The sequence below is a fragment of the Rhinolophus hipposideros genome, assembly GCF_964194185.1.
Source record: "Rhinolophus hipposideros genome assembly, chromosome: 20".
Classification (NCBI taxonomy): Eukaryota; Metazoa; Chordata; class Mammalia; order Chiroptera; family Rhinolophidae; genus Rhinolophus; species Rhinolophus hipposideros.
In genome coordinates, this window is record NC_138066.1 from 23,378,672 (window position 1) to 23,389,943 (window position 11,272).

The 11,272-nt window shown below is 41.9% G+C and overlaps 1 protein-coding gene across 2 annotated transcripts in view; it reads right to left on the minus strand.

The window, feature by feature from the left end:
- The window catches only part of USP32 (ubiquitin specific peptidase 32), a 163,522-nt gene extending 161,865 nt beyond the window's left edge, over window positions 1-1,657 (minus strand). For both annotated transcript variants that reach the window (XM_081029241.1, XM_081029240.1), the window contains exon 1: window positions 1,404-1,657. In XM_081029241.1, the coding sequence (XP_080885367.1) occupies window positions 1,404-1,461 (58 nt within the window). In that variant the 5' untranslated portion in view covers window positions 1,462-1,657. The remainder of the gene's footprint in view (window positions 1-1,403) is intronic.
- Between the last annotated feature and the right edge of the window lie 9,615 nt (window positions 1,658-11,272).

Below are 11,272 nucleotides of genomic sequence, written 5' to 3' on the forward strand. Positions count from 1 at the left end.
TTCTCATATTGAAGCAAGAAACAAAGTTCAAGCAAGACTGTCCATAATAACAATCATTATACTGTTCCGCAGGAAAAGACACAAAAAGTGTATTTTTGTTATTCTGGTCACTCCACAACACCTCTAAGTTCTGTAACTATTTTCAGGTGATGACCCACTGTACTTAACCCTTTTCTTCCTACATATTCTACCTACAAGAGTTCACTACTAAATTCTCATTTTAAATGCCTTTGTGTCTAATTTTTATTTTATATCCTTAGCTACTGAAACCATCACCTGGAGCACGGCTGGTTCTTTGACTTGGAAACCTGTTAACAATAATGCCTAGCGCACAGCCTGCTTAACGTTTTTTTTCACTTCTTATCAAGAAAAACCCATTCAATGTTGCGAAGACATACAAACGCATACACTGTACACACACACTCAAATCCCAGTCATGAAAAATTAAGTCACATTCCGGTCATAAACTGTGCAATAGACACTTCCAGTTAGCGTTGTGCTTTAGCGATCGTGGACAGCGGTACCAGAGTAGGGGGTCGGGGGTTGGGGCTGTTCGCATACTGTGCATCAAAGCCGGGAAGCAGCAGGCTGGGGCCGGCAGCAAGGCCAGTCTCCACAGGGAGCTACCACACAGTATCAGAACGCTGGATCTCCGAATGCCATTTTATGGGGAGAGAGGGGGTGAGCACTGGGGATCAAGTGCAATAAAAGGCTCTGGCCAACGTCTGAGATGAAACCTAAGACAAGGTCTTGCGGCCGCACCAGCTGTCCAGTCTCATCTCACCTCAAACCCAACTTAATTTCAGGTCGTTCTTGGCAAAGTCGGCCGCTCACAGGGTGAGGGGACGGCAGGAGTGGAGGGTGATAGCCCCCAAGAGACGGGCAAAGGCCCTCGGAGAAAGCAGACACTTGCACAATTGAAAGGGGCTTCTACTAGCAAAAAGAAGTGGGCTTTGCAGCCGGCTCCCCTCTCCCTTTCGGCCAAGGCTGTTAGGTTAGGATGTTGTTGGGTTTTACGAAGGAGTGAAAGGAGTGAGATGAGAAAATGGCAGTAAGAGATGAGGGGGGTGGGAAGGGCTGGGGCCACCCAAGAAAAGGGGGACAGGAGGACTTCCCTGGACACATCCAGGGCGACAACGCCACCAGAGAGCACGGGCACTGCCCTGCCAGCACCAGACAACCCTCTCCGGGAAAGCTTCGCCCCCTTCCATACGGTCCCAATTCCCCAACACTGCGCCCACCCGACCCTTCTCCCCCGTAATATTCCCCATCGCCGGCCTCCCTTCCTTCCGCCTCTGGCGCCCGACGCCCTCAACCTTCCCTCCTCTCTCCCGGTCACCCACCCCTCCGGGCAGCCCGTCGCCGGCCTCCCCGGCAGCTCGCCCAGACCCCTCCCCCCTCACCTCTCCTCAGCGCCTCCTCGTAGCTGAGGAATCCGATCCGTGACTCCTTGGCGCCCATGCTCCCCTCATCCCCTCGGCCGGGGGTTGGAGCCTGATCTCGCCCCCACCCCCCCTCACGCCTCCTCCTCGGCGTCCCTGGGTGACGGTGTCAGCGTCCCCCGACCCCCTCCTCCCCCAACACTAACAAGTGCGGCTTCTTCCCCGCCGGATCCTCCCGACTGCTGCCACCGCCTCCATGCCGAATCACGTGACCCGCTCCCACCCCGCCCCCTTCCCCTCCCTCCTACTCCGCCCTCCTCCCCTCTCTTCCCTTCCCTCCTCACGCCCACATCCCTCCCTCTCACCCCTCCCGCCAGCACCGCCAAGGGTCACCTGACCCAAGACCGGGGATTGTTATGGGTAATGGCGGCCAAGGGCCACAAACTCCGCCCCGCCCCACGCTAACGCGCGCAGGGGGGCAGGGGAGGGGCTGGATCCCGCGCGTAACGCAACAGCTACACCTCCCCACCAATCCGAAGCCGCGAGGCCTGGGAGCCTCCGCCTCCCTGGGGGTGGCGACTTCCGGGGCGCTCGAGGCCGTCCCTCCCGCCTACGTATTCTCGCGCTCGACTGGTGGGGCCCGAGCGATTGACGGTTGTGCAGAGCTGGACGGGGACCCCTCTCCCCATCGGAAAAGAAGTGGAATCTTAGGGAACTGGAGTGTGAAGGGACCTGTTCGTGAGGGAAAGGAGCCGGCAGGACCGGAATGCCTAACGTTCAAGAATGTTTTGATTGGCAGGAAGTTGTGAAAGGAAAGGAGACTCAAGGATTTCCTGTGACGGGAGAATGCTTAATCCTAATGGGGAGAGCCCTAACGAAAGTGAACCTTGTGACAAAGTTTAGACTATCTGCCCCTTCACGTTATCTCCCCCGCCCCGCTCCACCCCAATTGACTAGATTTCCTTTCGCTTCGCAGGTCCAGCTGCCCTTCAGCTCCGAGCCTACGTCTTGTACAGACACTTGGGAAACTGCACTGCAACAGCCTTAACCTGCTTCTCGGAGTTGCTCCCCACCAGAAATGTGAGGGTTACAAGACATGACAAAGTTCCTTGTTTTAAAAAAAAAAAATTACTATTTTTAAATTGGGGTAAAACACTCGTAAAAATGACCATTTTAACCACTTCTTAGTACCTCATGAGTGGACACATACAGCTATCTCTTTTGTGACTCGCTTAGTTCATCCTTGTGGCGTGTGTCAGCATTTCCCAGAGTTACCATACGATCTAGAAATTCCACGCGAGTATATACCCAAAAGAATTGAAAGCCGGGACGCAAACATACACCCAGGTTTAGCGACCAGTATTAACAATAACCAAAAGATGGAAGCAACCCAGGTGTCAATCAACAGGGAAATAAATAACATGTGATCTATGCATGCGATGGAATACGATTGAGTCCCTTACTTTTGAACTCTGTTCATAGTTTGCTTTCGCTTGTCTTCACCCTGAAAGTCACAGTATAAAGGTTGTGGATAAGGAAACGACTTTGAAAAATAACCATTGGGATTAGATTAGACTCAAGGTGCCAGGTAGGTAGTTCAGGGCCAGCAAAAGGTTTTTAGTTACTAACGCCAACAGATTATATTATACCCTGTTGGAGAAAGAAGGCAATACTGTTCTCTACTCACCTTTCCTGGCAGACCAGATCAACAGCATGGTATTTAATCCCAGTGCTGCCCTTTCCAGTTCACCAGGAGGCAGTTCACTTTAAGAACTCAGATTAGTTTCATAACCACAAGACCATGAATAAGAGGGTGGGAATGTTCTTCAAAGCCTGTAATTTCCAGGTCATCAGTTTGGTGTAGACAGAAGTCTCCAGACCAAACAATTCAGTCATCTTCAACCCTCAGTTAGAGTATAGTAATTAATGGGAAGTGAATCTTCAGAGTTTAGCTCTGAGTGAAAAGCCCCACAATAGTTCAACTGCAACATGCCTAGGCATCATTACTCTCAATAATCAATAATTATTACTCTCAATAATAATAAAGGTGACCTTTCTGTACAAAAGATAGACCTGGATGATTATCTACCCTCTTGATTCACGGTGGAGTTGGAAGCAAATTATTTTATCTCTTTGTAGTACATGCCCTACTTGAAAGATGGGACTGGAGTTGGAATTTATCTCATGAATCAGTAAATTATTACAAAATACTCATGAAAGAACAGAATACAAACTTTATAATGAAAGATTTGGAGCAGTATTAACACACAGGAAGTTTTTAAATTTCCTCCTTGGTATCAAGGCCTGGCTTCCCCTAGGGCCATAAACATTTTCACCCCATCACACAGTTTACCATGGATTTAAACACTTCTCAAAATTGTGGGTTAAGATAACAAACTAAGAAACACTGTTTTTTCTTTGAGTTAAATTAGGTGTATTATTGAAAACAGTGAACCACATAGTTATGTCTGACAAGAATTTTAAAAGGTAAACTGGGATTAAAGCCTGCCTTTTGGTTTATATTACACAGTATCAGACAATCAAATGTTAAACATCCCGCTGTTAAAATTGATAACAATACTTAAGTTTGATGATGTAGAAAATCTTAAGTCTACTTGTCATGCTGAAAGGATTTTTAGGAATCAGTTTGTTTAGTTTCATTATATTTCACTTAATCCACTGAAGAGGTGACCAGGGGCCTGACTTTGAACATTAGGTTGCTCTTGGGAAACCATTGCTTTAACTATAATTACATGCCCGTGAAAGAGTTGTCCATATGAAGAGGACTTAAAGCATGGGAGATTGGTATGTAATTTCTACTTCCAGTTGGGCAACCTAAATGAGAGTGTTCCTCAGTTTGTACTCCCAGAGAAATGACATAAGAATAGGACAGAGTCATTTTAGTACTTGCCAAAGAAGTTTAGGTCAGACAGGGAGGACAATGCAATAAAGAAAGGGTGGAATAGATTGGGGGAGGAGGTTATCACTTTGTGGGGGGTGTAAATGTCTAGCTATTACATTGTTTTGTAAATCCTGAAACTAATAGAAGAAGAAAGGGTGGAACAGCAGCTGTTTTATGTATAACTTGATTGCCACAAAATGAGGCCAACAGTGTATGAGGTATGACTACAAAACAAGAATTGATTTTGCAGCATTATGGACTTGTTACCTTATAGTAACATAATATGAGGATGTGGTCACTCGTATTATATTTTTATTTACTCTAAAGCTCTTGAGGCTATTTTTTAATGAAAATAATACATATTCAATGTAAATTTTTTTTCATCAGTACAAAAGAGTATATAGAGTAAAAGAATACACTTTCTGCTTCACCCAGTCTCGTTCCCTATTTTCCAATTTTCTGTGACTACACCATCATACTTTCCATGCATATAAAATGTACATCTAGACTCCCTTTCTTTTTTCTTTTTTCTTTTTTAAGATTTTATTGGGTAAGGGAAACAGGACTGCATTGGGAAACACTGTGTACTTCCAGGTCTTTTTCCTAGTCAAGTTGTTGTCCTTTCAATCTTAGTGTGGAGGGCGCAGCTCAGCTCCAGGTCCAGTTGCCATTGTTAGTTGCAGGAGGCGCTGCCCACCATCCCTTGCGGGAGTCGAGGAGTGGAACCAGCAACCTTGTGGTTGAGAGCCCTCTGGCCCATGTGGGAATCGAACCGGCAGCCTTTGGCATTAGGAGCATGGAGCATCCAACCACCTGAGCCACCAGGCCCAGGCCGGCCCCAACTCCCTTTCTTTTTACACACACTTTTCATAGCCTACATACTGATCTGCAGTTTCTTTTTTTTCACTCAATAGTGTATCTCACACTGCTTTCGCATCAGCGTGTAGATCTACCTTATTCTTTTTAACAGATGCATAGAATGCCAATTTTGTGTAATGTACAATTAACCTAACCAATCACCTATTAATGAACATTAGCTTGTTTCAAGTGTGTCAACATTATAAACATTATTACAATAAACATCCTAGTACATATATCCTTCTTTACATATGTGAGTGTATCTGTAGATGGAATTTCCAGAAGTGGAATTACATAAGCTAAGAGTATGCAACTTTTAAATTCTAATAGATGTTGCCAAATTGCCAGCCTGAAAAATTGGATCAGTTTACAATCTAATCAAGAGTATCTGAGAAAGCCAGTTTCCCCTCACCCTTGCTAATTACTATCAACTTAAGCTGATCTTTGTCATTACCCTTTACCTATTACAAATCCTACCAATAAAGAATTAAATCCCTGCTTTTCTAGGCATAAAATTCATTATCATTTTAAACCTGGACAAAGTATTTGAAAAATGACTAATGAGATGTCATTCTCTAATCTTCAATTAAAGATGTTTCTCCCTACTGTTTATCATTCTTGAGAAGGTACCTAAAATTAGCAAAATTTCAATAGAGTCCATCTCCTAAAAGCTTCCAACTTACTAAATACCTAAGTTAAAACTAAGAATGAGAAAGAAATACAACATTCAGACTAAGAGCCTTTAACTTAGACTTACTTTAGAAGTTCTCTTTTTCTGTTTTACCACAATCCATGCTTGACAAACAAAATTTACCCTCTGAACCTGTGAGTAAATGTTTACTCTTTATAATACTCCTATATCACCCTCCTTCACCCGAACTGCTCTGAAATTGTATTTGTGTCCCTTTTTTTTTCCAAACTTTCTTTTAATTTTTATTTATTTATTGGGGAACAGTGTCTTTCTCCAGGGCCCATCAGCTCCAAGTTGTTGTCCTTCAATCTAGTTGTGGAGGGCGCAGCTCAGCTCTAAGTCCAGTTGCTGTTTTCAATCTTTAGTTACAGGGGGCACAGCCCATCATCCCAATTGAACCAGCAACCTTGTTGTTGAGAGCTCGTGCTCTAACCAACTGAGCCATCGGGCTGCCCCTTGTGTCCCTTTCAAATTAATAGTTTACAAAGGTTAGAGAATTGTGCTCGCCTGGGCAGCACATATACAAAGGTTAGAGAATGGGTCTTGGGGATTGTACCACCAGAATTTCTTGTTAACAGCTTCTTTTTAATTCTCTAATCTGATTCCATCTAATGTGGCAACTCTGTCGTACTCTTCAGCCAGTCTTTTCTAGCAAAATAGAAGCTACAATTTTTAAGAATAAGTATATTAATTGAATTTTAATCAGCAATTAAAACATTGAATAACACAGAAACCAGCTCTGAACAGATAGGATATACCTTACTTCAGTTTCTAGGTTCTAAATAGCCTTGTCAAGTCATCTGAAGTCCAGTTTATCATTCTAATAGCTTTCTTAGATATGTGAGAAATGCCAACTCTAGCTGTGTACCTTTGACTTTGATATCTTCATCTAGTAGATGAGAAATTTAAACTCAATCAAGCTTTTTCCAATTCTTAAATTCTATTCTTATTTTTTATCTTTTGAAATGTACATTCTCTTGCCAACTCAGATCTGTTTTTATTTTCAGTTCAGGCTGAGTTTTTTTCTCACCTGGCTATTATGAATACAATGTGTCTATTCTGTTTCCCACCTTTTACAGAACTACCACCTACCAGTGGGCTCCCTTTGTTGACTCAGGACTTCCTTTTGATCAATAACTATTATTTAGATGAGGGAGGCTCTGTACCTTCTGCTCAGTTTTGCTGTGAACCTAAAACTTCTCTAAAAAATAAAGTCTGATAATCAAAAATTCTGATACAGAGATGTGCCTGCCTACGTATAGGTATTTAATAGCTAATAATTATGGTACAATTGAAACAATGGGGATTTTCAGTAGGAATGAGGGTGGGGTAAATTCTTAGATTCTTAAAAGGAGTTTGGAGGTGAAGCTAGATATACAGTATGTGATTGTGATTCTAGGTTTTAGTAAAAATTATTGCTTGGTGATACTGATCCAACAATTAACAGCTTTTAAAATCCCAATATTTTCTTCCAAAAGGATTTGAAAACTATAAAATAGCATTTGGTAAAAAAGCTTTTTGGCAATTATGTGCCATTACTGTCCCTCTGCGGGTATGCATATGGGTGGGATCAAATCTGGGTTTCTTTGAAAGAGGAAGGAAATTCATATAAAAAAAGAGGAAGTCCCTCAATTATGCCTATTTAACATCTTCCCATTGCCTCAACATTTGGTATAAATGTTGCAAATAGTTCATTTTAACATTTATAAGCATTTTCTATGTGTAAAAAAACTGTGCTAAACACTAGGTAATACAAAGATGAACATGTTTTAAGTCTCTGGAAGTACTATGATCAAGATAAATAAAGTATAGTATGGGAACCGACGGCAGGGAGAGGTTTTAATCCAAACTGTAGGAGTAGGGGAGAGAGGGAACCCTTGGTAGTTGGGAACCTTGAAGGATGAGTAAGAAATCTGCCATTCATTCATTCCTTGGACAAATTCAAAGTACCTAATATGTTGTAGGCATTGTCCTAAGCACTGAAGATACAGAATTGAACAAAGAAAAATGTCCGCGCTTATGAAATTTACATTTCAATTGGAAAAGAAAGATAATAAACTAGGTAAAATAATGGTAAGTCAGTTGGTAACAAATTCTATGGAGAATAACTGCAGAGAAGGGAGATAGGAAGTGCTGAGATGAAAGTTGCCATTTAAAATAAGATGGTCAGACAAGAGCAAAACAGTGGTATTTAAGACAAAATCTGAAGGAGATGATAAAGCCAACCTTGTGGATATCCAAGGAAAAATTTTCCTAAGCACTGAGGCAAGAGCATCCCGGCAGGTATGAAGACCAGCAAGGACCAAGTGTGACTGAAACAGTGAGGGAAGTGGATAGAACCAGATCTTCCCTAAAGACTTTGGCTCTTACTCTGGAAAATGGGATGCCATTGCAGGTTTTTGAATGGAGAAGAGATCTGTCATACACTTTAACAGGCTCACTTTGACTACTGTGTTTAAAAGGGACTGGGGTGAGAGAAGAAATGAAAGAGTAAGTACAAGGAGACTATTAGGAGACTATTGCAGTTATCTAGGCAATGAGGGTTAAGGGATGAAAGTTTGGATCCAAGATAATATTTTGAACGAACAGCCAACAGGATTTATTGGTAGATTGGATTGGAATTCAAGGATGACTCCAAGGTTGGTGGCCTAAATAACATGAAGGATACAATTGCTATTTGCTAAGATGAGGAAAACAACAGGAGAGCATGTTTGTGGGGCAAGATCAGGAGTTCAGCTTTGGACCTGTTACATTTAAGGTACCTATTAGACGCTCAAGTGGAGGTGTTGAGTAGAGAGTTAAATATTTGTCTGAAGTTAGAAAAAGTCCATGTTGAGGATTACATTGAGGAGTCGTTAGAAATTTATAGTATTTAGTCATGAGACTGGATGAGGTCTCCTAGGACATCATCCACTCTCAAGATAATTGGGGTTTCCAACATCAAAGGTTCAGAGATGGGGAACTTACAAGAAGACTGAGAATGTGAAGCCAGTGAGGTAGGAAAGTAAAGAAGGGGAGTGGGCATACCAAGAAAATAAGAAAAGTGTGAATAAAGGCACAGAGATATAAAGTACCCCGAAAATAAGACCTAGGAGACCATCAGCTCTAATGCGTCTTTTGGAGCAAAAATTAATATACAATCTGGTCTTATTTTACTATAGTATAAGACTAGTTCTTTATAATATAATATAACATAATGTAATAATAACAATATAATACCAGCTCTTATATTACTTTTTGCTGCAAAAGACGTATTAGAGCTGATTGTCCGGCTAGGGCTTATTTTTGAGGAAACACAGTAGAACTCGAAAGATAAGAAGCTCTGTCTCATCGGAAATGCCTTTTGTATCAATAAAATCAAAGCTACCAAAACAACTGAAAAAATCAAAAGCCATTAACCAGCAATGTAACATTCTCCTCTTTAACACTTGGTAAGAATTGGAAGCATCTGAGGAATACTTTCAGGTAGATTTTAAGAACTTAGTTGGTTTTTGTCAGATTTCTCTTCCGCTGTGGTCTCTTTGAGCTATCAGTGAGCAATACTTGACAGGAGATTCTGAGGACAATGTGCACCCTTAAAATTTGATCTTAAAAGAATGAGTTAGACTGAAGAAGGGCTATTAATGGTTGAAAGCAGATCTCTACCTATGCGTGAACTTCAGCCTGAATGTCACTCAGAAGAGATTGATGAGGCTTATGCTTTTGTATACATTAGTAAATAATACTGACATCCAAAGTAATTCATGCAAAAATCTAAGGGAGTAGCCAATAGATACAAAGATTGTCACCAAAATATCCATACAGAAAGGGTTCAAATTTCTCATACTCAGACAAACTCTTAGTAGCTCAGACCATGTACTAGACTCATAGGCAACCTTCACAAAAAAGGATGCCAAACTAACCCAAATCTTCTCGTTTCTGTGGCGAAGGAACAAAAAGTTGAAGAGTTAGTGGGTCACTGTGTGCATTTACTAACTGCACCCAATCTTGCATTCTACACACACTAATATAAAGGTTTCCTCCATCCTCAATACTCCCTCCCTCTTTCACTCTTTGGAAGTGGTGGAGCACTAATTGGAATTACATTTTCCAAAATATATCTTTGTTTACACAAGTGAGTGCACCTGTGCTGCTGTATGTGATTCTGGTTATTACTGCTGCACAAGACATCACCCCCTAAATTAGTAGCATAAAACAATGCATGACAACATTTCTTTTGCTCGTGAATCTGCAATTTGGGCAAGGTTCAGTGGGGATTGCTAACCTCTGCTCCATTTGGTGTGAGCTGTAACAGCTTGAAGGCTAGGGACTGGAATCCTCAGAAGGCACGCTCACGCACGTGTCTGGCAGTTGATACTGGTTGTTGGCTGAGACCTTAGCTGGAACTGTCAGCTGGAACGACTAAACATTTAATGTGCTTCCTTTTTCCTTACAACATGTGGCCAGCTTCCAAAGGTGAGGGGAAAGGGAGGGAGCGAGGAGAGTGTCATCAGCCAAGCTGGATGGCCTTTTAGGACCTAGCCTTGGGTGTAACACAGTGTCACTTCTGCAGCATTTTAATCACTGAAGCAGGCATGAAGTTCTTCCCAGTTTCAATGGGAGGGGAAATAGTCTCCAGAAATATTTGCTGTGCCGTAGTCTGCTCTCTGTTCACAACAGTTTACATTCCTCCCATGTGCAATGTACAGGCATACCTTGGAGATATTGTGGGTTTGGTTCCAGATCACCACAATAAAATGAGTATCTCAATAAACAAGTTGTAGTCTTTTTACTGGTGGAGGGCTTTGCCTTCAATTTGTAAAAATGCAACATCTGGGAAGCTCAATAAAGCAAAAAAGCAATAAAATGAAGTATGCCTGTATTTTCACCCCTTTCTCCAAAATCCCCATTACGACATCAGGTTTAAACTTGTAGTCCAAGATCTCATCATCCAGATGAGGTCCAGGTGTGAATAAAGCTCCTTGGGTGTGTGTTCTCCAATGCGTTCTTTTGACTTGAGCACTTGTTCTTGGTAATATGTACCCTGGAGTTATTTAGGGGCAAGGGACCATGAGGTATAAAGCTTACTTTTAAATGGTTCAGGAAAAAACAAAGTATTTGCGCACACACACACACACACACACTCTTCTGGAAACTAATTGCCCCGTCCTTGAGCCTGATCAGAACCTTGTGATTGCTTCATTGAATAGAATGCAGCAGAAATGGCAGTGTGCTACATCTGAAGCTAGGAGATACATATATATATATATATATATATATATATATATAATATATTCATATATGTGTATTGTGTACAAATATGTGTAATCTATATATATACATATATATACACACACACAGAGCGAGAGAGAAGAGAAGAGAAGAGAAGAGAAGAGAAGAGAAGAGAAGAGAAGAGAAGAGAAGAGAAGAGAAGAGAAGAGGACTATCACCTCCCACACT